The sequence below is a fragment of the Canis aureus genome, chromosome 19 (assembly GCF_053574225.1).
Source record: "Canis aureus isolate CA01 chromosome 19, VMU_Caureus_v.1.0, whole genome shotgun sequence".
NCBI classification, from domain to species: Eukaryota; Metazoa; Chordata; class Mammalia; order Carnivora; family Canidae; genus Canis; species Canis aureus.
In genome coordinates this window covers 34,528,114-34,554,503 of record NC_135629.1, presented here as the reverse complement: position 1 = coordinate 34,554,503, position 26,390 = coordinate 34,528,114, and the positions used below count along the sequence as shown (strand labels likewise).

At 42.7% G+C, this 26,390-nt stretch overlaps 1 protein-coding gene across 3 annotated transcripts in view; it reads right to left on the bottom strand.

The window, feature by feature from the left end:
- Nucleotides 1-26,390, bottom strand: part of ARHGEF3 (Rho guanine nucleotide exchange factor 3) — a 303,450-nt gene that overhangs the window by 159,416 nt on the left and 117,644 nt on the right. The window contains exon 1 of one of the 3 annotated variants that reach the window (XM_077858439.1): nt 17,203-17,353. The exons of the other annotated variants lie outside the window; for them this stretch is intronic. Coding sequence (XP_077714565.1) covers nt 17,203-17,253 — 51 coding nt within the window. The 5' untranslated portion in view covers nt 17,254-17,353. Of the gene's footprint in view, nt 1-17,202; nt 17,354-26,390 lie in introns of those variants that run through there. 3 annotated transcript variants of the gene reach the window in all.

Sequence of the window (26,390 nt, the reverse complement as noted above, 5' to 3'; positions counted from 1 at the left end):
AATACCAAGAAAGCCTAGGGAACTGTTCCAGATTAAAGGAGGCTAAAGAACACATAACAATAAATGCAATGCATGACCCTGAATTGGATTATGGACCAGAAAAAAACAATAGCTATAAAATATTGTGACTATTGGCAAATTTGAAAAATGAATGGATTAGTTAATATGTTCTATCAATATTAAATTTCCTGCCTTTGGTAATTATACTGTATGCTCTTGTTCTTACACTGAAGTATTTGGGGCTACAGGGACATAATGTCTGTAATTCAATCTCAAACACGGACAGAAATAATTTACATTTATATAGTATGTAAATGTATACTATATAGTCTCTGTATATGTATGTATATACATACATATGTACATACATGTACATGTATATACACACATACCCTCAAAACAATGTACTTGAATATGCCAACAATCTCTCTTAACATAGCTCTTCTGAATGCTGCCTCAGGAGGCAACTAGAGCCTCAGGAAAAGCCATAGACTGTCCATGTGCCAAAGACATCTCATCCAGACCAACTGGAGTTCATTAGCTGCAGTTTTCAGAGTAGTCTTGACTAACTTGAAAATGATGCTTTTGGCAAAAGTCTGCAAGAGAAGCCATCAGGACAATAATGTGAAAGCCAGTTACCATTTCTGATGGGCTGGCTATCTGGAAAGATGTCAGCTGTGATTAGAGGGACATTTTCCTTCTGCAGCTATCTTTGAAAGTGGAGGAGGGCCTCACCACAACCCCAAATTACAGGAGGTAGGCCAGGGGCCCCAAAAGGTGCCAGGACATGCAGGTATTCAGGACACCTCTCCTTTGTGGCACTATCAGGTCCTGTCGAGTTTTGAGTAAAAAGCAAAAGTTGTGGTGAGCCACTAATGAGCTGCAGGGAGTGGGGGAAATAATCTGTGCTAAATTTTCTAATCCTGAATTTTTGTTTCAAAGCCCAGCCCAATCACTTTTGTGGCACCACATTCGGGGCTCGATCTCACAACCCTGAGATCATAATCTGAGCAGAAACCAAGGGTCCGAGGCTTAACCAACTGAATCACTCAGGTGCCCCAAGGAGGAAGTTTCTAAAGTCCTCTAATCAATCATTAAGAGTTCAAGTTCTTTCCTCTCACATGTCCACCACACAGTAACTGATGCTTGTTCTAATGGGTCAGTGCCCATGCACCTGTGGTGCTCCCATATCTAACACCTGTTCTGATTGGTCAGGGCCCATGTATGTGATCATTTACATGGAATTGTGGCAATTCCCAGTTTACTTAAAAAGAAAATGGGGGTGAATAACTTTATTCTTCCTCTTTGTGTTATTTATAGCCATCAAAAAAGTCCTGAATTTCTCAAGACTCGTTACTTTCCTCTAAGCCCCTGTATAAAATCAGGTTGTGGCCTACCTCCCATCTCCACCCTTATCCTCTCTGCTCTGAGCTCTGGCCTCCTATAATCCCAGTTCATCTTCTTCCATACTTCCTTATGCCTGGAGTCTTCTCCCTTCCCCCCTTTCTCACAGTTAATTCATCTTTCAAATGCCAGCCCTGTCAAGGAAGTATTCCAAGATGGTTCCAAACCAGATCAGATCTCCTAGTTATATCCTCTCAGCATCATGTGTTTCTTCTTTGTTGTACTAACCCATCAAAATGTCGCCATTTACTTGTGTGATTCCCTGATTAATGTCTGTCTCCTCCCTCAGAGCTGAGTTCATTGAGTGCAGAAACCAGATCAAGTTTCACCCACTGTGGCACCTCTAGCACCTTCCACTGTGAGGGCACACAGCATTTAATGCTTTGCTGTCACCATCTTGAAATTCTTAGAAAATTTTTAACAAGGGCATTTTCATTCTGCTCTGGACCCCACAAATTATGTAGCCAGTCCTGAAAAAAGAAAGAATGTAGGGACTCTTCTGTGATTGACAGTCATTCTGATGCCACTTTCTGGTTCTGAGGCCACCATTCCTAAAAGCCCAAAGCAAGTTTCAGGCCAAGTGTGTATTCATTCAAATATCACACAGATATTGATTAGGCAACTCTACCTGCTCCACAGGGTGGAGCCCTTCTGAGTGCAGAGCCCTGTCCACGAAGCTGGCCCTACTCCTGCCTTCCCCTTGGAGGTCCTGATCCCATTTCACTTACAGATGCATCTCTGACTCTTCTGATATATCCTGGGTATGTCACCCTGGACCTCATCACTCTCTAAAATAGCCTAAGTTTAAGGGAACAGAACCTCCCTGGCATGGGCTCAACCCTGAATAAATTATTTCCCCATTAGAACTGCATTTCTGCCTTCTTGGCCTGCCTTTTTTGGCTTAGGTCAAGACAGAAACTCTATCCGGCAGAAGCACCTGTTTGATCTCCCTAATTTTGAAATCTTGGTTCTCCTCAGGATATTGTAAAAGCTTGCTAGAAATGGCCCCCTACAAACACTACCCTGCTGTGTTTCAGCCAGGCTTATCATCGATGCATTTACAAATGTTTACTTGAGGGGCCAGATACCCATACTCACTGGGTGTCTCCCACTGGCAAACAACCAATAAATGCCAAACAGTGAATTAAATTTACAGGCAAATTCAGGAACACCAAGTTTGTTAGCAAATTCTAATACCATATTGAAGGAGGGATAGCAAAAGTGGAGACCGATGTTACTCATCAGAACACAGTATCACCAATGTGTTAGGGAGAATGCCAGAGAGTTGAACATGAAGAATTTCAATGTATTTTTTAATTCAGAGAAAGAAGTGATATGTCGCTTTACACTATTTGGGTATATACCTTGCGGTAGTGCTTCCCAAAGGCTAGGTCTAGTACCTCAGTGGTTTGTAAGATCACCTTAAGGAGAATGCTTACCAGCTGTCTTAATTTGAGCTCCACTCAAAGCAGATCCTGGGGTAATGATTTAGGTGTAAGATTTTTACAGGAGGCAATCCCCAGAAAGAACTGTAGGGAGTGAGGAAGTGAGACAGGGAAAGGAGGGAAGCCATGAAAGGATGTGGAGCCAGCAAGTTATGGTTACAGCCATGGGCAGCCAGAGTTAAGTGACTGGGGACCCACTGACATACTGTGTAGTAGGTCATATCTCACAACTTTCCACTAAGGGATGAAGTGGGGCAAGCATTCAATTCACTAACTCTTGACTCTCTTTGATGGTGAAGGGCTCCTCGGGATGTCAACCCCCTTGGCTGGAGATCCCCTCAAGTAGAAGGACTCAGAAAGTCATAGTGGGTAGAGGGGACTCTGTAGGTGATACAGGTGGGGAACTGGGAGTCTGCTTTACCCACACCAGATCACATAATAAGAAAGTCATGTTTTCAATTCCCTGTTGGTGTGAATCCATCAAGAAGAAAGGCTGAGCTTGGGCTACCTCACCTTCAATGCCCACCTAATGTGCTTACCAACCTCGGTCTTTCTTTTCTGGGTGCAGAGGCTCAGGCAACAGCACCTAGCTGGAATTTAGTAACATTATTTTGTGCCTATTTATTTAATAGTTCCATTCTATTTACGGCAAGCATACTGGTTTTCCATTTGTCACAATAATATCAATTATTGATATTTCCATCAAAGGTAACTATAAGAGAAAAAAACTGTGTTGTTCTGTAGAAAGTTACTAAGTATTTTTCAATGTTAGGGGCTAAAGTAAAAGGTGATCCACAAATGAGGGAGGTTTAGGAATACCTTCTTTGTGGAAAATCCCTCTTGTAATTGTCACACAAAGTAACCATCCCTTGTGTTTGGCCCTGACAAGTACAGAAAAAGCAACACTGTGATGCCCTGCCCCTGGGATGACTGCAAGGGGCCTCCTTTTTCGCCTGCCTTCGGAGAGGATCTGTAGCCTTCTGTCTGCCCAGTCATGGATTAAAAATGAAATTCGTATCTAATAGGTCTAACTTTAGCCACAGGAAATGGGAGTGCTTAGGACCCAAGGGTTAGCCGTACTTTGAGGATGGGCACATTATCTTTACTGAACCTTCTTCCTTCCCCTTTTTGAGAGGAGAGGGAGTGGAGGCTAAGGTTTGGGGAACAGACAGGAAGGGAGGCCTGCTGGATCTGTTTCCTGGTCTCCTTTGTGGGAGATATCTCCCCTCCCTGTTGTCAGTCCTAGCACTCAAATTTCTGCTACATTTCATTAGGACCAAGTAATGCCCACTTTCGAATGTATTATAAAAGATACTTTGATGATGGAAACCACCTGAATGAGGAATTTAAAAGCCTTCCATGTCTCAAGCATCTAGACACCTTCACTGCAGATATGAAATGCTTCTGTGAAAAATAAGAAAATTTAAACCTGGTGCCCCTATCTTCTCCGGTTTTATTACAACATACACAACTTAGGGATCCCTGGGTGGCTCAGTGGTTTAGCGCCGCCTTCAGTCCAGGGCATGATCCTGGAGTCCCGGGATTGAGTCCCACGTCAGGCTCCCCGAGCGGAGCCTGCCTCTCTCTCTGTGTCTCTCATGAATAAATAAATAAAATCTTAAAAAAAAAAAAAAAAAGAAAAGAAATTCTGGGATTTAATGTCTTGAATGCAAAAAAAGCATTAAAAAGCCTGGAAAAACATCTAATCCTACTAAGTTCTAAGTAATGCAATTAAAATAAAATGCAGGGCAGCCTGGGTGGCTCAGCAGTTTAGCGCTGCCTTCAGCCCAGGGCCTGATCCTAGAGTCCCGGGATCAAGTCTCGTGTCTGGCTCCCTGCATGGAGCCTGCTTTTCCCTCTGCCTGTGTCTCTGCCTCTCTCTGTGTGTGTCTCTCATGAATAAATAAATAAATCTTAAAAAAAAAAGACATACACAATTTGCAGAAATCCGTTTTATAAATTTTTTATCAGAAGCTGCCAGATGACAACTAATGCTATCTTTCTCATAAAGATATTTGATACATATAGTAAAATAAAGCGAACGAGAATAATTTGTAGCTAGTTGTTTTCTAGTTGTTAAGGTCATCCAACTAGCTCTGCGACCTCAGGCATTTCACTTTCCCTCCCTGGATCTCAGTTTCATTATCTGTGAAACAAGAGCTTTGGGCCAGGTGACCTCTAAAGTCTCCTTCTAACATTGGATGTATAACAACATGTGGCCAGGGAGAGGGCCGAGTGGGAAACATTTTCCAGACGTACATGGGAGACTCTCAATTTGCCTCAAAATCATGGATTACAATCCTATCTGCAAGCAATATTTTTGAAACATAAGGTCTGTGTGCAGACCCCAGCATAGCCTAGGGAATTGCAGAAAGAAGGTGACCCACAAATGGCTATCTAGTGAATGGACAGAGGTACCTTTCCTGGGCACATCTTGAGGACCCAAGAATAATGCCAGCAGGACCAATGATCGGTGAAAGAGAACAGAAAATTCAAGAGGTTAAAAGACAGGCAAAAAAAAAGGGGGGAGGAGCGTGAGCAAGGGAGAGGACGGAAAAGGAAAAGACAAAGATACATACATAAATAGTCCATGCTGGCTATTTGCAGTTGTTATGTTCTATAAAGTCTCCTTGAATGGTGAGTAAGTGAACACAGGGCTAAGTTTCTGCAAGCCTCTGGTCACAATACTTTTGTCAACCAGCCAAGACATAATCTTGCTTTATGTATATTTCTAGTTAAAGACCCCTTCTTCAGGGGCACCTGATGGCTCAGTGGTTGAGCATCTGCCTTGGGCTCAGGTTGTGATCCTGGGGTCCTAGGATTGAGTCCCGCATCGGGCTCCCCACAGAGAGCCTGCTTCTCCCTCTGCCTATGTCTCTGCCTCTCTCTCTCTGTGTCTCTCATGAATAAATAAATAAAATCTTGAAAAAGTCACTCTTTTTAATATATATTGTGGATTCATTGAAGTTGAACTCACAGCCAACAGCACTATAACTTGTACCTGAAGTTATTTTTTTTTAAACTTTTTTTTATTTATTTATGATAGTCATACAGAGAGAGAGAGAGAGGCAGAGACACAACAGGCAGAGGGAGAAGCAGGCTCCATGCACCGGGAGCCCGATGTGGGATTCGATCCCGGGTCTCCAGCGCCCTGGGCCAAAGGCAGGCGCCAAACCGCTGCGCCACCCAGGGATCCCTGTACCTGAAGTTATAAACCTGACAGCATGTATGTTCTAAGGCACAGAACAGCCATCCTGCGCTTACACAGCACTTCACCGCTACACTCAGAAAAATAACGACATCAACAGTAGTACAAAAAATGTGAAAAACATGGTACTAAATAGACCACGAAAAAGACACTTGTTTGTAGTAGCTGAGAAGGAACAAGGCAAAAGGTTGCCATGACTGACCCCAGGTGAGAACATGTGGGTCGAGTCATTCAAATTTTTTGCTACTCTATTCATGTCCCTGAATGACCGCAAAAGTGCTCTGGGTATTGGTTTGGAGGTTACAAGTACATTTTAGCAAGTGGGTAAATATGGAATTTGTGAATGGTGAGGACTGATAGCATATATGTATATTTATATGACTCTGGGTGTGTATATGTGGAAAGAGAGAGAGAAGTAAAAGAAAGAAAATGTATGAAATGAGGAAATGTATATATTACCCAAAAGAGCTTTAGTGGGGTCACAGTGGGGTCAGGCCCTGCAGAGAGTGAGAACATTGTGACCCATGTTGCTGTATCCCTCACCCCACACCCTTTTTAATCTGACAGACATAAAGATGCTTCAGGCACAGCTGGCTATATAATCTGCAGAAGTCAGAAAAAAATGAAAATGTAGGACTCTTTGAAATCCAAAAATTACTGAGTTTGAGGTCAGCTACAGCAGAGCATGAAACCACACATGTGGCCCTTCTGAGTGCAGGAAGGACCCTGTGCACCTGAATAGGTCACAGGCTAGAGAAGTAGGCCCTGGCTTCTGGACCACAGGAAGGCCTGAGTTGGGTGAGGACATGTGAGCGGTTGAAAGACGACGCTTCACCCCACACTCCACTTGCTTATACAAAACCTCAGGTCTTGGCTTAACATCTCAGATTTGGGCTTTACCTCAAACACCAGGCCAGGCAGTGCAGAAAAGCTCAATTTCTCCTCCTTCAGGGCAGATCCACCTGGTCCCAAATTACAGCAAACAGCACAAGAGCAGGAGGGGTGGACTGGGTAATTTCTATCTAAAATAAAGGGGGGGTCCCTAATTGTTTATTCTTTCCTTATCCAGAAACCAGAGTACAAACCTGCCTCTGTGTTCACACATTCGCACACAGTAATGTGTTTCCTTGAAGGAAAGACTCTACTTGAATCATCTAAAAATCAGATTTGAGTAATTTATGCTCCAAGGTGAGAAGCAAAGGACTCATGGTGGGCTTGGGGTTAAAATAAGAGGCCATTTCCCACCCATCAGATTGGCAAAATCAATAAATCTGACAGCATGAAGGGTTGGGGACTCACATAAGGATGGAGGGAGGCTCACAGACTGGATAACTTGACAGCTTCCAGGCAAGCTAAAGATGTGCATGTCTCACTGCCCAGCATTCCACTTGCAGGGACTCCAGAGTAACTCCTGCATGTGCTGGGCACTTGGCAACCCCGTGCATGGATGTGTATAACAGCACAGCAGCAGTATCTATTCGTACAGAAGTGGAGGACAGGACTTGAACCAACAGCCCTGTCAGTCAAAACCAATCCATCAAGCAAGCTCCCTCTTTCACACATACCTGCCCGGACCATTTCTTTGCTCCCAGATGTGAAACATTCATATCAGCTCTGGCACTGCTCACTCACACCTCTTACCTGATTCACATTTGGATAGGATGTTTGTTTTCCTATGGTTTACTTTGATCCAACCAGTGTGGCTCTCAGAATTTTTGGTTTCACGATGCCTCTGCACTTTTAAAAATTATTGAAGGCCCTGAGGAACTTTTGTTTATGAGAGTTATGTCTATCAATATTTACAGTACTAGAAAAAAAATTGAGACATTAAAAGAAACTATTCTTTTAAAATGTAGTGTATTACTTTTTACTCTAATTAATATATTTTAATGAATATTAGGATGGCTCAGTCAGTTAAGCATCCAAGTCTTGATCTCAGCTCAGGTCTTGATCTCAGAGTCATGAGTTCAAGCCCCACATTTGGTTCCACAATGGGTGTGGTGTCTACTCAAAAAAACAAACACATTTTAATGAAAATTGGCTATATCTTCAAAAACAAAACACAGTGAGAAAAGCAGCATTGCTTTATAATTTTACAGCTGTCTTTACTGTCTGGCTGCATAACAGAAGCTGATTCACATACCTGTTTCTGCAATCAAGCCACTGTGATTGTTATTTTGGTAGATACATATAAAGAAAATCTCTTTTGTAGTGATGTATTTCATTTCTAGGTCTTGGGGATAAGACTCATAGGGTTCCATGGATCACACTTTGGGAATCACTATTTCAAATCATTCTCCACTTTGCCAAAAGTTGTCTTTCGCACAAACTCAATTACATAATTTCCTGCTTTCTTCAAACTGTCAAAGGCTGCCTGTGGTCCAAACTCTGCTCACAAAATCCTTCCCATTTGGCCATTCCAATGCCTGTCCAGACTCTACTTTCACCCTGTTTCATTTACTGAGTACTCTGCCCACCATTAGGTACACACAGATGCTTGAACCTGTCCTGTTTGTTTGTGTCTCTGAGCCAAAGCCTTCCTCCTGCTATATGGACTCCTATGCATCTCTTAAAAGTCAATCCAAAGACAATCTCCCCTAGGAAGCCTTCTGTGATTCACCCTTCTCTTAGAGTTTCCTCTTCTTGTGTCTTATTTTTTGGCTAGGTAATTCAAGTACATGAGATTAAATTCCAAAAAGATATACTCTACCATGAAAAGTAGACCTCTCTCCCACCCCAGCTTCTCCCTCCTTCTCCCAGGAGGCAACACTGTGATAGGCACCTTCTGCCAGCTTCCAGAGCTGCTCTAGACATAAATAAGCAAATAATTTATTTTACCTAAATGGTAACATACTATATACAATGCTCTACACTTGCTTCAGGCCATATCTTACACAGCCTTCCATGTCATCAAATAAACATTGGCCTTGTTTTTTCAACAGCTGCCAATTACATTTTTCAAATGTAACATAACTTATTTATCTAGTCCCCCACTGACATGGTATATGTGGGCTTTTTGATCTTTTGCTGCAGCAAATATTCTCCTACATAAACCAGTCCACACATATAATAGACACTGTAACATTAACGTCTAGAATACAGCTGCTGGACCCAAGGGCACTAGAAATTGATAAATATGGCCAAACTCTTCTCCATAAAAACTGTTCTAATTTACTCTCCCACTGGCCAGGCACGTAAGGTTCTGTTACCCTCACCAAACAGTGTTCTCCAATGTTTTAATCTCTGCCAATGCAGTAGATAAAAAATTCTACCTTAAGTTTAAGTTGATAGTTCTCTAACAAGGTCAAATCTTTAGAGCTGTACTGTCCATATATGATAGCCACTAGGTATATATGGCTGTTTAGGTTTAATTTTAATTCATTAACATTGGATAAAATTTAAAACTTCGCTCCTTAGCTGTACTAGCTACATTTGCAGCGCTTCATAGCCATCTGTGCCTAACAGTCTCGTAGGAGACACTGCAGATACCATCATCATAAAAAGTTCTACTGGACAATCTGCTCTAGATCCACAATGCCCAATGGCTCCCATGAGCCACATGTGGGTAGTGAGCACTTGGAATGTGTCCAGTCTGAACTAAGATGTGCTCTAAGTGGATAACACACACTGAATTTCAAAGACTCCATGTGAAAAAGAGAATGGAAAATGTCTTCTTAATTTTTATATGGGATAACATGTTAAAATGCTAATATTTGAATATACTGGGCTAGATAAATTATGACAATAAATTTCACCTCTTTCTTTTTCTCTCTTTCAATGTGACTATTAGGAAATTTTAAATTAAGCATGTGACTTAATGTTCTATTTCTCTGGGAGAACAATGCTCCAGAGGGCACAGTGCTCTGTTGAGACTTGGATTTTAGCATTTTTTTCTTTGTATTAAATGTAGTCATTATTGCTATAAAGAAAAACAGATTCATCAGACTCTTCTTCCTCCTCACCCTTCCCCACCCCATGCAGACAGGGTGGGCAACAAAGAAAGAAAGGGTACGATGGTCCCGATGACGAATGATCAGCCCTAAAACAAACCAGTGCACTTCCCACCTGGGCGGCCACAGGCAGGAACCAGTGGCATCGCTGACCCCGAGCAGGGACTGATTTCCTGGTGGATGTTAAAACAATACAACAGAGAACAAAGTGCCTTCAAACCTAAGAATAGAAGAATGGCTCCAAATAAGATTTCCAGGACTCCATAGGAACACATTCCTCCCCTGTACCGACCCTAATCCACCTTCCACCCTTGATTTGGCCTGGCCCCTTGGCTTGACAAATGTCTCTGTCTTAGACTCAACCTTCTTGCATTCTCAGCAGTCTGTACACATAGTTCTGGGTGACGACTGAGCGATGGAGTGGGATGGGTAAACCAGAGAAAGAGATGACAAGGAGTCTGCCCTAAAGGGCTCATACCACAGTGACTCTACAGTGGAGACAATGGTATATATGTTTCTGTCATCCTTGTCTTTGACTTTGGATATGAAAGTCAAGAACACTCAAGTTTTGCAACATGATATATAGATCTGATAGATCAGAATGACACTGTTTTCTAATCAGGCACTGAGAGAAGGAGACCTCATTGTATTTGAGCATAAGTTACTTGCTTGGAGGAAAACATTAATTCATTATTATTACTACTACTATTATTAACTGTGTGCCTTTGGGCAAGTGAACTAACCTCTCTGGGTCTCAGTTTTATCATCTATAAAATAAAGGGATTGCCAAAGAAAAGGAAAACACTAATTCAAAAAGAGATATGCATGCCCATATTTGTAGTAGCATTATTTACAATAGCTAAGCTATGGGAGCAGCTCAAGTATCCAGGAATAGATGAATGAAGAAAGATGTGGTGTACACACACACACACACACACACACACACACACACTCTGGAATATTACTCAGCCAAAAAAAAAAGAATGAAATCTTGCTAGTTGCAACAACCTGGATGGAGCTAGAGAGTATTATGTTAAGTGAAATAAACCAGACAGAGAAAAACAAATACCATATGACTTCACTTATATGCGGGATCTGAAAAACAAAATAAAACAAACAGCCTCTTAAATACAGAGAACTGATGGTTGCCAGAGGTGGGGTGGTGGCGATAAGCAAAATAGGTGAAGGGGATTAAGAAGTACAAACTTCCAGCTCTACATTAAGATGAAAAGTACAGCCTAGGGAATATCAATAATAGTCAATAATCTTGTAACATGTTTGTATGTTGACAGATGGTGACTACGATTATCATGATGAGCACTGAGTAATGAATAGAATTGTCATATCAGTATGTTGTACACCTGAAACTAATATAATTGTAGGTCAACTATATTTCAGTAATAGATTTTTTATTTTTAAAGATTTTATTTATTTATTCATGAGAGACAGAGAGAGAGAGAGAGAGAGAGAGGGGCAGAGACACAGATAGAGGGAGAAGCAGGCTCCATGCAGGGAGCCTGACCTGGGACTTGATCCTGGGACTCCAGGATCACACCCTGGGCCGAAGGCGGTGCTAAACCGCTGAGCCACCCGGGCTGCCCTCAGTAATAGATTTTTAAATAAAATAAAGGGGTTGGATAATATAAGCTTTCCTATCTCATCCATTCCAAAAGTTTTATGATCCCATCCATATGCAAACAAGATATTACTAACCCTTTCATCTTCATTCTCTCACACACTTAAAAAAAAAAAAAAAACACTCATTAGGCTGGCCATTGATAGGAGCCAGACCCTGAGCCTGACACTGGCATACAAATACAGAAAAATGTCTTTTCCCATGGATGACATTCTTAAGAGAGAGAAGGAAAGAGAGGGGGAAAGGGGCAGGAATGAATATCTGTGGCACAGTTCTTCACCTGGGGCCATGGGCCTGCACAGAAATTTTCACATCTCTGTGTGGTTTTCTGAAGAGAATATTAAAAAATGTATGGGACCTCTAAAAAGCAGAGGGCTAGGGACTTAGAGAAACTATGATAGGCCAGGTATCATGCTAAATTCCTAGTATGTGATGGGTGCTTAAAGAGTTAGCACCCAAGGGATGCCTGGGTGGCTCAGCGATGGAGCGCCTGATCCCAGAATCCAAAATCGAGTCCCACATCCGGCTCCTTGTGAGAAGCCTGCTCCTCTCTCTCTCTCTCTCTCTCTCTCTATCTCCCTCATGAATAAATAAATAAATCTTAAAAAGCGTTAGCACCCAAGGCAGTGTACAAAGTGTAATGGAATAAATGTATGAGGGATCTGAGGCAGAGCCTTTTTGGTGCAAAGGTTGCCTCTTTCCCCATATCAGGGAGGATCTCTTTGTGTATAGCTTCTCCCTGCTACTGCATCTTCACATCCCTCACATCAGAAGACTGTAAGCATTTAACAGGCCAAAATGGCATCTATTTGTTTGACCTGGGATGATTGCACCTGCCCAACCAGGGATTGGAGAATAAAAGGTGATAACCTACATGAAACACTCTTTGCTAGCCAGCACTCCAGGTACTACAGATACTCATTCATTAGGTATTTGTTTAGGACCTACACCATGCCAGACCTTGGGCTAGACGTCCTCATTATCTTCGTCATTTATTATGACTCTATTTATCTTCCCCCAACATGGCAGCATGCTCCACATAACTGTGGGCTGAATGAGTAAATAGTGAGGATCTCTGTAGTGGATTACGTTTGCTGGATCCTTCAGCAAACTTTTATGCTCTCTCCTGACATCCATGGTTTTGTACTGTCACTTGCTCTGGCTGATGATACGGGCGGAAAAGTCAGTGTATCAATTCTGAGCCTAGGCCTTAAGGGACATCCTATGTCTCTGCTTGCTCCTCTGGGACCTTCTGACCTCCACCAGGGAAGAACAAACATGCGTAGCTAATGAACCCAAATGGGACAGATCGCCCCCATCAGCCTGCACAGCTCTGAACATAAGAACACGTGCCTGTTGTTGTTTGCCACTGAGCTGAGGTGGTTGCTAGTCAGCAAAAGCTGAGATCTTGACCCACATCCAGAGATTTCAGGCAGAGATTTCTTGGCTTCTCTTACTTCTCATTAAGGAGAGATTGCAGCAGCTAGATTATTTCATGTCTCTCTCTACTCCATTTTCTCAGGGCTGGTAATGTCCCATTCAAAGAAGATAGAAAAGGCTACAGAGAGCCATCATTAGGGTATCTTGGCACCTGGCACAGAGACAGACACAAAGCTGGTTCTCAGGCACAGCCTGGTGAGTGAAAGGATGGGCTGACTGTTCATTTTGGTGGGATTAGCATTGTGAACACCAGTAGCAGGCAACTAACTGGGTCTCAGATGCTCAGAGCCACTGGTGCTGTGGTTCCCCAAAGTGCAGGAATTGGCCTGGGGAGATACAATATCATTTCAGACCACATGCAGTAGACCTGGATGTATTTATTACAATGTATTTTGGGAAACATATTATAACATTTAATGACTGCAAAGGTATTCCCACTTAGCATGAGCCTGAATAAAAAATAATAAATAACTAGACAACTAAAAAATAACCAGTAAGTGAAAAATAACAATACAAATGGGATGTGGAAATGAGAAATATAACTGAAGTTTAGGAAACACAGGCCCAGCTCAAGTCTCATTTTTCTACAATCACAACCGTAATCATAGCTAGCATTTTTTTTTATTTTAGAGGGAGTGGTGCAGAAGAAGAGAGGGCCATAAGTAGACATTGTGCTGAGTGCAGAGCCAGACATGGAGCTCAATCTCATGACCCTGAGACCACGACCTGAGCCAAACCAAGAGTCAGATGCTTAGCCATCCAGGCCCAATCATAATTAGCATTTTTGAGCGCTGAAACAAGATGCACTGTTTTAAGGGTTTCACGGTATTATTTTATAAACTCCTAGTGGTAACTGAGGCAGATATTACTACGATCTCCATTTTGCAGGTGAGGTTAATGAGGCCCAGGGAGGTAAAGAATCTGCCCAAGGTCAAGTCACAATGAGGATTTAGACCCAGATAGTCAACCTCCAGGATCCAGGTTCTTAAGAGTGATATTTCCATTGGAGAATCTGGTACCCAGTGAGGTTCAGCATTGCCCACAGTTGACTGCAAAACCAAGACCTGAACCCAAACTCCTGACTCCCAGTCACCAACTATCCTATCTTATGGCAAGAGCACCTGGAGTTTCTGGCAAGGCCTGGGGGTGGTCTGCAAGAAACAAGGAAGAGAGGTGGTAAACGCTGTAAGTAAAACTTGGGAAGGAACAGATGGGGACATCAACAAGGCTGCCAATCAGAGGCAAATGCTCAACAGATGTGGAGAAGCTAGAATATGGACAAAATTATCCAGAAAAAGAGGGCTGACAGAGCAAGGATTGGCACACAGGGGTTGCTTCCTGAGCTCTTCCCAAGAGACTCGCCCACCCTGGTCAGCATCAGGAACTGGTTTCCCTAAGTGACATCCACATGGTCTATATTTAGGTCCTACAGTCACCCATTGTTTCTGTCTCGGTGGACACTGGGGGTCACCACCCTGACCTCGCCCTCTCCGAGTCATACCTCTGAGTGTTCTATCAAGAAAGGCCTTTATAGAATCTGGTTTGAATCAACTTCCCTTTTCGTGGCTACTACTTGGCATCCTGGCCAAGCTGTAAAAACATGGCTGGAATTGGGGCTTTAAAATAAAGTATTGACCTTCCGTGGAATATGCTTCCTTCCCTCAACAAAATCGAACCATGGTCATCTCTGTATATAAATATGCACTCAGGATTCATGTCTCTGGTGCCCACCAACATTCTACAGTCAATAAGACCTAGGACATGGATCACATTTGCTGAGTTCTGGCTCTGTGTGAGGCACTACTGTGGGTCATTTCATTTATTCCTTATGACAGTCCTATATAGTAGATGTTCTTTATTATCACCATTTTGCAGAGCAAAAGACAGACTAAGAGATATTTGGTAATATGCCTAGGATCACATGGCTAATAAGAGGCAAAGTTGGAACCTACATCTGAGTAGTCCTAAAACCCATGCCCTTAATCATTACACTCTACCATTTCTCCACTGATACAGAACTACCTTGGCCAAATCTCAGAAGATGGATTTATGAGATCTTTAAAGAGTTTGTATCCTCCTTTTCTCTACCATTTACCAATTGACCTCCCACACCCAGTCCCCATTCCTCCAGATCCTTTCCCTGAAAACTCTCAAACCGAGAAATAAATATTTAGTCAGTAATATTTTCAAGAGCAAAATAAAGGTCAACAGCCACCCAGCCAATTACATTGTGAGTTCCAGTTCCTTGGGAAATGTATGTTTAAGTGCACTCATTTAACTTTGAAATAGGAAATATGTGAGACCTATTTTTGACTTTTTGTACAAGATATTTGCACACCTTAGATTCGTATCAGAACTAAAATGAGTTTAGAGAAACTTCCATTTGACAGGTAGGGAAGCTAAGTCCAGAGAAGGTAGTAATTTGTCTAGATGCCCCTTTGGTAGCTGCTAATTGGACCACAGCAAACATCCACCAAAACAGGCTGACTTGCCAAAGGATAGGAAAGCAAAGTGTTACTGAAGATGCTGTAGATGATGTAGAAAGGGTCCCATCATTGAAATCCTCATGCAGCACCTAATAGCTAAGAATGTCATTTCTGGATCCATTCTGCCTGAGTTTGAAGCCTGATCCACTGCTCCCCAGCTAGGTGACCTTGGGCAAATTATTTATCTTCTCAAAATCTGAGTTTTACCATCTAAAATTAGAGATACTAATAATAGTCAATTCTATAGTGTTGTAGGAATTTCATGAGCTAATGGGAGTAAAGTGCTTACTAATGTGAAAAGTACCTAACAGGGGGATCCCTGGGTGGCTCAGCGGTTTGGCGCCTGCCTTTGGCCCGGGGCGCAATCCTGGAGTACTGGGATCGAGTCCTGCGTCGGGCTCCTGGCATGGAGCCTGCTTCTCCCTCTGCCTGTGTCTCTGCCTCTCTCTCTCTCTGTGTCTATCATGAATAAATAAATAAATAAATCTTAAAAAATGTATCTAACAAATGTTGGCTAGTATTATATTATTTTTTATTTATGTTGCATTAACTATCACTAAATTGTAGTAAGTCATTTTAAATGTCAATTTCTGTATCTCAAAGGCTCAAAAATGATTCTTTATCAGGTGAGCAAACAGATGGATGAGTCAGATGGGAAAGGAGAAAGACCGTAAAACCACCCAAATCACACAAAAAGATTTAAAATGTATGTCTAGAATGGTCATGTATGAGAGTTGGAGTTAGCATTACAAAAACCAGCCTCAGAATTCCAGTGAGAGGAGTAGAAAAAGCAGTGGACACTTTCTTTGGAAAATAGTGGTGGTCTATCCAAAGCTTTAATACCCACCCACAAACAAAAAGGACAGAGGGAGTCACCTTCAGGCCTCCTAATCATTCTTCAGCCCATAGAAATGTAACATTTCCAGCCATTCTTTCAGACATAACCAAACTAAGCACCAACACTCTTAATGAAAACACCAGTGAGTCTGGATGTCCCCTAATATCTGACTTCATCTTCTCAATGATGAACACATTCACAAGATTCACGATGAGGAAACCTACAAAAAAGTTGTTCCAAGCAGAATGAATTTCCAGAATTGATTTCAGCCATCTTTCAACTCAAAGGAGAAGAAAAGATCTTGGAAATCTACTTTGTGACTTTGTAAACGCCCCCCGCCCCAAACAAAGAAACGCCAGACGGCAGATGCATCCTTTTTTTCCCTCTTTTTTTCCCCATTTAATTGAAAACAGATCTCTTATGAAAATTAAAACAGTAGCATCGTGGAACAAAGAGTGAAAGACACCCCCCTCACACACGCACACACACTCTCTCCTCCAATCACAGATGCTAAAGGAAGCACTGACAGCTAGACGCTCGCTTAACTCACCATCTCCAACCAAGCAACCATTGTGGTCTTAAACACAACCACACAGCTTTTTTTCTGATTCACGTGAAGCAGACAGAAGTCCTCCTCCATCATCCCAGGTGTTTGTAAAGCCCCTCCCTGCCCATTTGTCTTGGGAGGTGAAAGACAGCTTCGCCCTCCTGCACCCCAGCTCCTGGCACCGCCCAGCCAGGCATGGGTGGAAGCTGGGAGCCCATTCATCCCTGGCTCTGCCACAGGGAGCTTACCTGAGCCCTGACAAAGAAGCAGCACCAAACCATGGGGCGCTCTGGCCTCATCCACGCAGAGTCCCCCGCCCCTAATTGCGACGGAGCCCTGCAGACGGGATTCTCTGAGCTGAGCAGAGCATGGTTTCCCTGAAGGAACTCCTCCCCGCCACTTGGGCTGCATGACAGGAAGTGACAGGGGGCCATCAGTTATAAGTGTCAGAAGCTGAGACCACACCAGCCAAGAGCTCCCCACCTCCAGCGGTTTCCTCGCCGGCTGCTGCTTTTTCAGAGCACTGTGTCTTTGAGCATTTAAAAGCACACCAGAAATTCAGTGTCTGGCTGGCAATCCCCAGCTGGTAAGAAACAAACAATGCTCACTGGGTCCCCACCTAAAGCCATGCCCAGCACTCCAGCAGCTCTAAAGAGTTCTCTGCTAGGACATCAGGCCTGGCGTCTGGAGCTTTGTAGACCTAAACCCAAACATCAGCAGGAGACAGAGAGAGAAGGGACACTGGGAGAACTTTGTGTGTTCAGAGCAGAATCAATAGTCCACTTGAACTTAACCCAAGAGCCAGCTGCCCTGCCCGGGACACAGAGCTGTCACTGAATCCCAAATTCAACTCAATAAATGAGAGTGGTGGTAAACACCACACCCATCCGTTTCTTTTTTTCTTAGGCAAATCTTCTCTTCAGAGCCCCCTTCAAAATAGCTGCTTCTGGAAACCTCCCTCTCTGCTTTTTTTTTTTTTTTTTTTTTAAATCTATCTATTCATGAGAGGGACAGAAAAAAAGGCAGAAACACAGCAGATGGAGAAGCAGACTTCCTGTAGGGAGCCTGATGCGGCATTCGATCCCAAGACCCCAGGATCATGACCTGAGCCAAAGTCAGATGTTCAACCACTGAGCCACCCAGGTGCCCTCCCTTTCAGCCTTTGACATGGATCACGGAAGGCCTTAAAGCTCTTCTCAGAGTGATTATGGAAATAACTCAGGGCTGGCATTTCTCATTTCACAAAATGGGATCTCACCAGAATGAACACCTTGCCCGGGTTGCCTGCCTTTTACAAACCCAGATCCCTTGGGTGACACAGATTGTCTCACAGACACCTACCAGGTTTCAGGGAAAAGAACAAAACAAAACAAAACAAACAAACAAAAACATGCCCTGTTCAAACCCCTCCACAAATAATTCAACCCCCTCACCCTCCTTGCATGGTAACAGTGGATCTCAAATCCACGGAGACATAATTCCAGTGCAGCTTTCAATTATTATTATTATTATTATTATTTTAGTTTTCTAATGGAGTAGTATTTGATTTGCAACTTCTAGCTGCCAAGATTGAGGCAAAAGTCTCCCAAGGTTGTCTTAAAAATGCAGATTTTTAAGAACCTCTACTTGTCTGAGCCCTGAGTAAAGTGGGGGACCCAGCAAAGAAAGAACAAGCTTCCAGCTAAGACTGGGCTCTAGGGCATACAAGAAAGCAGGCTCTCCCCATTCTCTCCAGGCAGTGACCTGGCCTCTAACATATGGCCTCTGAAGAGCGCCCTGTACTCCACAGACATTACAGAAGGAGGCACCAGGCTCTGGGAGTACAAAGGTGAACCACTGGTGACCTGAGAACAAATTAAGTGCTGCCAGGATCTACAACAAAGTACTGAGGGGGCAAGAAATAACTGAGCCTGGCAAATGCATTATTTTTTATGGGAACAGAGTCTGGGAAGGCTTCTTAGAGCAAGAGACACATGGGTAGAACTCTGGGGGGTTTTCTAGGCAGGAGAATTGGCAAGGGCAGTAGCAAGGGAGTACAGGCCAACAGGACACTCTGGAAGAAAAGCAAATGCTTTGAAAGCACTGCTCCGACAGACAGACACGGGTCTTGCTTCAAAGAGCTTAAAGGGTCCTATCTGGAGAAAGAAGGAAGTGAAATCACCATGAAAAGGCTAAGCACTTTCAAGCAACCATCTGGGTCACCTCAAAGCCCACATGTGGTACCTACCAGGTCTGGTACTCAGGAAACACGCAGTGATGTTTGTCAAAAAACAGAGCTTACTAAAGGTGGGTTTCAGCTCATCTTTAGGATCCTCTATTTCCAAGAACCTGACTCCCCACAGAGCAAACCTGGGGTAGGTGGCAGCTGGTTGGGGAGAGATGGAAGGCATTCCTAAAAAAATGCCTCTCCCCCAGCCTCCTGCACAGAAAGGGGCCTGAATTCATAGAGGCCTATCAATAAACTGAGATTAGCCAGCCCTGGAGACTTTTCAGCTAGTGAAGAATGTCAATCTCCTGAGGACCAATGGAAGTTCCCATAAGCCCAGCCACTCGTCTCCTGGAGGGTTTTCAAACAAGCCACTGAATGGGCCCCAAGAGCCAAGGCTGGGATCACCCCCAAGGAGGGTCCAAAGGAAAATGTAAAATGATCAGGGCACTCTAGACTTTCTTTCTTTTCTGGGGGAGGGAGGGCATAGTCACATCAACTAATCCAAGAATGATTAAGCCTGACTTCTGGTTGCTGACACTGAACGAGAAAGAAGAACCGAAACCCGTGGGCTGCAGCACTTCGTGGAAGAGGTGAAACTTGACTGGGTCCCAGGGCAGGTAGCAGTGAAGGAGGGAGGTTGGGCAGGAGAACCAGCAGGTGGCCTGGCTGGAGAAAAGGAAGGGAAGAGCAGGGCATGGCCATCTCCGGCTATCCCTGCTTTGACCAGAAGCAAGAACTCCAGTAATGAAATTGGTCCACGCAGAGGACATCTTGAAGGAACATTTCAATAATAAGAGGCTCCTGCCATGCAGAGTTCAAGTTTATTTTTAGCTTCATAATGGAACTTTATAAAGGAACTAGAATGTGGGTTTTCTCTACATAGCACCTAGGATACTACCAAGTATTCAAATATGGTTTTCTACTGATTTTTAAACTTTTAAAAGTAACATGGTGTCACTATAATACATTCAAAACATACAGAAATATATAGTGTAAAAAGTGAGTCTTCCCAAAGGCCCTGCTTTTTTCTCCATCCCAGTCCCTTTTGCCAGAGGCACCCATGTCAAAGCCAGCTGTAGATAAAAGGGTTATAAACCCAAATGTTTTCAGGGCCAGGAGTCAGGTACCTGAAGGAAAAGCCTGGGTGGGCTCTCAGGGGGGCCCTCAGTCAGTTCCAACTAACAGAGGTCCCAAGGGACTACTGGCCCAGGGTCACCAGACATTCCAGTTTCTCAAGAGAAGCTGGAAATTCCAGGTTATATATAAAATCTCACAACGTTTAAATGCTGGCAATGAATCCATCAGTTTAAAAAGTGCTATACAGGCCACGCAAAACACAGTTGCTGACTGGATTTGATCCAAGGGCCACCAGTTTGGCAAATCATCTAGACATTTCCTTCTGTCTAAACACACACAAGTTGCTATGTACAACATTTTATATTTTACTTACATTTTTCAAAAATGGAAGAGTAACATTATTCTACCACTTGCTTTTTTCACTTAACATTCAGAGCATCTTTCCACATCATACCCATATTAGACCTGTACTGCAGAGCATCCCACGGTATGGAAGTACCTGAATTCATTGCCCCCTGGTCTGTCAACTTTCTGCAGACATGAGAGATGCACATGAGATGTCATCATCTCTTAGTTACGTATTCTTAACTCTGCCAACATTGAGAACATAATTTATGATGAAAGTGAACCTGTGTGCAGATAATAAAACATCCTAAAGCCATAATTACTAAAACCATAAATGGTGATGGCAGATTTTTGATGTTTCAATAGGAGAAGTTGCCATGCAGTTTTGCATTTGACCTTCCTAGGCATCCTGAGATAAGTCTCACTGTTATCTCTACTGCACAGATTTTTTAAAACTGAGACTCAAACAGGTGGCAGGAGCCTGCCCAAGAGGCCTAGAGGTGGCAGGGTTGGGAGTGGAGCCTGGGTGGGCTGATTTCCAAGCTCCTGCTACATGCATACAGACCCTAGAACAGATAGCCAGAAACCTGTCCCTGGATATTCTGGAATTTGACATATGGCAAATGCTGGACTGCAAACCATGAGGAGAGAAGGATTGCTAACAAGTGGGATAATTCATTTCTTGGAAAGAAAAGCCTCCTTTTAAAGCCCTACTTCACACTGTCCAAAATAAATTCTACATAGATCAGAGTGAAATGCTCAAAAAAAAAAAAAAAAAAAAAAAGAAAAAAAAAAACCAACTATGAAATTCTGGGGGCGTGGGTTCTCAGGGTATAATATTTTTCTCTAAGTGTGTAGAGCTGAATCATTATATATTTATAATGGGGAAATACCCCTAAGGCACCTATAATGCAAAAACTGGCCCCTGTTTTCCCACATCTGGTTAAATAACCATATTGCTGTCAAATTCTTATTATACACAAAAGAGACTAATATTAAAATGTAGACCTAGCTAAGTTACCACAACACGCTTCCTAATGACCCTAAAACTCAAAGGGATGTGTTTCCTTTGCTGTTATTGTATATATCTCATGGTATTTTATGTTGAGAAGTTTTAAATAGTTTTCTCACCAAAGTATCATAAGAAACATATTCATCAGGGTTGTGATAAGTTCATTTACATAAAACAAAATGGTGATATTTCAGTAGAATCACTTCATTAAAAGTTGGTGACTATCGGTGATTTTCTCCATTTGAATTTAATTCTGGTTCCACATTCTCTTTCTGATTTGTACCTAAGAAGCCATAGATTTCACAAAAGCTCAACGTTGGCTGGGAATTTCAGGGTCTTTGACCATATTCCATTTGATGCCTGACTTTCTTTCTTTCTTTCTTTCTTTCTTTCTTTCTTTCTTTCTTTCTTTCAAGAGTGAGAGAAACAGCATACTGGGGGAGGGCAAAGGGAGAGGGAGAGAGAATCCTCAAGCAGACTCCCAGCTGAGCATGGAGACTGATGTGGGGTTCGATCCCACCACCCTAAGATCAAGACCTGAGCTGAAATCAAGAGTCACATGCTCAGCTGACTGAGCCACCCAGGTGACCACATGCATTTTAAAATTTTTTAAATTTTAAAATAATTCCACAAACTGAAGTGAAAACTAGATGGCGAAACAATCATGAAAACAGGAGGGCAGCAGGGACCAAATTAACATAGTATACTGCACATCGATTTAATCAAGGTTCCAATATCAGAAAATCGTTATTTCACAGATCTTACCATTTTGGGTGCTATTGCCAAATTCAAGTAAGACTAAGAAAAAACAAAAATTTATGTTGTGGCAGAGATGAGAGGTACAGTAACACTCGTTGGTGTTACTAGGTTGGCCGGAAGGCATAATGCATGGCAAGTCAGTGAGAAATAAAAAGAGCTTCTAAGTATTTCGAGCCTGGGAGTTACTTGTGGTCATCCACTCTTATCGAATGTCTTCATATCCACTCCTCAGTGCTGGAAGTGTGATTAATCCAAGCAAAACTTGAACAACTATGCTGCCCCCCTTCATTATGAATCACCAACAAATGGGGGAGGGGGCGCTCCAGACCTGTTCCAGGCCAGGGCTGCTTGGATGCGAGACGGTTTAACTCAAGAGACTTGGACCATTTGAAAATGTTGATTCTCTTCTGGAGCCCTGCTTAATATCCCAGCTCAACAAGATTACAAAATGATGAGAAGAATGTGGGAGCAAACCTGGCTGCCCAAGGTCAAGAATGAATAAATAGGAAAGTCTTCATCTATGGTTTCAACACAAGAACTAAAAATAAATGAGGCTTGAACATGGAAGTCTCAACAGATTGCTAATCATGGCTAATCTCGAGTGCTTATCTTGCTGGTTTTGTTACGAGCAATAGCTTGAGCACTGTATTTTTTTTTCCTCTCTAAACAAATCTGAACTTTTATAATCAAATTCCTCACATTACTTTGGCAACCAACCCACAAACAGTTATTTTAAAAAGTGAATCAGAAATAAGGAAAGCTGCCTTCTGATGTGCGCTGTGAAGCAGCCAAGGGCCTGGTCCCTAGAGTTCCACCTCCTTTATGAACGCAAGCAAGGACAGCCTGAAGCATTTGCACAGGGAGCAGACTAGGGCGCTGGCAAATAAGCTCATTCGATCTATTACTCAGAAACAGGGACACCCTGAGTACAGCTCTTTCAAAGGACTGTCAAGACCTCTTTGTTACACTGTCAGTTAAAAGTGAAACTCTAGTGGGTTGCTGACCTCTGCCCAATTCTTAGGAAAAAGAAAGGTTTAAAAACTAATTAGCTGATATCTACCAGCGAAAGAGCTTCTTTACTTGGAAATGAGAATTACTATTTGGTGTTATATTGTCAAAACTGATTAAGCAGAAGAAAATCTGAATATGAAAGGGGGTGGTATTCCTAATACCTGAATACTTAGGAGGATTTTAAAAAGTAATTTGCTCAAGTATCTGAGTTAAAAATATATAACAAAAAGCAGAAATCATTTTTTAGAAAATAGTTTCTCGTCACTATTTTGAATCCAGATATCTCTTTAAGGATAATTTCTGGGAACAACTGGCTGGCTGGAATAAGGAACAGTAAATTGATATGGCAGCTCTGTGATCTCTGGCTCTGCATTTACTAGTTCAATGACCTGGTAACTCCCTCAACTTCCTTGACCCTTGGTTTCCTCATCTATAAAACAGGAATCATGATTCCATTATCCCTCATAGGGTTGTAGAGAGGTCTATAGGAATCTAACTGATACACGTATTTAAAAGCAGAACAAAAGATGATGGGGACATTGGGAGTCAGTATACTGTTCTTTCCATTTTTATATATGTTTAAAATTTTCCATAATAAAATATTTTTTAAAAGACCAAAAAATACAAACAAACCACAATAGTAATTTATTTTTTCTTAAGCAGAAAATTTTCTTCTTAACAAGTTGAAACGTTGGTACCAAATCTGAAATAGGGGGATTCCTGCATGGCTCAGCAGTTTAGCACCAGCTTCAGCCCAGGGTGTGGTCCTGGGGTCCTGGGATCGAGTCCCACATTGGGCTCCCTACATGGATCCTGCTTCTCCCTCTGCCTGCATCGCTGCCTCTCTCTCTCTCATAAAAAAAAATCTGAAATAATTTGATTTTTACCCTGATTTTAACAAGAGCTGTCAATTAGATATCTAATAAGAAAAAGACAATGGAAATTTGCAATTTCCTGTTTCTCTTCTTCCTTCCAATAGAGAAAACAAAATATGAAGGTGGTTAAAGCTTAAGTCCTATTTAGTTGTTGTTGTTGCTGTTTTTAAAGAGAGGTAGGGGGAAGGGAAGAGGGAAAGGGAGAGAGAATCCTAAAAGGCTTTACCCAGCACGGAGCCCAACACAGGACTCGGTCTCAGAACTCTGAGATCATGACTTGAGCCAAAATCAAGAGTCAGACACTTAACTGACTGAGCCATCCAGGTGCACACCCCACCCCCCCATCATTTACTTTTTTGCTGTTATAATGCTGACTTCCTTAAAATCCCTATGCCTATCTATAAAGTTCAAGAGTTCTATGAAAACACCCCTCAAACAAAATAAAAGAAATTGGAAAAGCGTGTGTGCGTGCACCTGTGACTCAGAGCATTTGTTCTGCCTACACCACAGTGAAAGTGGTTTTTTTGTTTTATTTTGATTGGTGTGTATCCATGTGTACTCAGAGTAAATACTGCCACTTTTTTCCCTTAAATCAGAATTAGAAAAGAATCACCCAAACACTGGAAACAAGCAAACCAAGTGGGGGGATACTCAGGCTTCCAGTTGCCACTCCAGGGAAGCGGGGTTTTGGTTGGAAGCTCAGGCCTTCTCCCAGTTAGTGCTCTGCCCTGGAAGCTGTCCCTTTAAGTCAGACTTCCTGGTAAGGCTCAGAGATTTCCGCATGCAGCTTCCTGGAGACGGGGTGTAAGATAAACAATAAACTCTGCAGCAAAATCTTGGACAATAAGCCCCACGTGGCAATAACAAGAAGCAATTATAAGCCCTGACAATGGCTAAGGCATTTCCAACAGGAATGCAAATCTGTGATAAACATGGGGGAAACATGCGACCCCACACACCTGCACGAACTAAACTAATTAAAAAAAATTGTTCCTAGTCTCGCAACAGACTGAGAAATAGTTGCTTCCAAATTTGGCACTATTTTTCTTAAATCATTGTCTAAGAGGAAGGCAGTGTAGTCTTTTTTAAAGTGCTACCACCTATTGGTCAAAACTGTTGAGGCCAAGGGGCTCCTTGAGTCACTTACTCCACGTGTGTCTGTGAGGGACATTTAACCCTCTGAAGACTCTGCAGTTTAATTATCTTCCTAGGTTTGGGGAAGCCCCAACTCATGAACGCGAGCCCCACATTCTACCAAAAGAGATGAGGATACCGCACACTTTCTTTCCCAGCCTCCCTTGCAGCCAGGGCATGAGAGCATGAGCTAGGCTCAGCCAATCAGATACACCCACCCCAGACTTGGCATCAAAAGCTGGAATGAAAACAGCAGGGACACTGCAGACTCAATTCTTGTGGGGGTGGCAGCAGCTCACAGAGGCAGCAGTGAGGGCAACTGAGCAGCCACATTAGTTGGCACAAACCATGCTATTGACACCTGCCCAGCAGTGGCAGCAATGATGTGCTTGTAGGAAATGTCTGGTGGTATAATTTGAGGTTGTTCCTGGTTCCCTAATCCTCCCGAAATTCTCTGAGCTTCCTATATCCTGTAATAAATTTATTTTCTGCTTAAATCAATCAGAACTGAGGTTTTGTTTTGTTTTTTAGATTTTATCTATTTATTCATGAGAGATACAGAGAGAGGGGCAGAGACATAGGCAGAGGGAGAAGCAGGCTCCCTGCAGGGAGTCCTATGTGGGACTCGATCCTGAGAGCATCACAATCTGAGCCAAAGGTAGATGCTCAATCACTGAGCCACCCAAGCATCCCAGAATTGGGTTTTATTGTGGGGGTTAGTTCATACACACAGAACATAGGATAGGCTAAAGCTGAAGTAGTCCAGACCCACAGAATGATTCTGAGCATAAGAATTGAATGGCTTCTTTCACATTTCAAATTCAACCCAAACAGTGTCCCTTGGCCCACAAGGCCCTGCATCAATTGGCCTCTGTCTCCCTCCTAAGCCCTTATTTCATTCTACTCTCCTTCCGCCTCCCAAGCTCTAGTCACAATTTCTATTCCTCATTAAGCTCTTTCCTGCTCCAGGGCCTGTACACCTGCTTTCCAGAAAACTCTTTCCTCCATATCTTC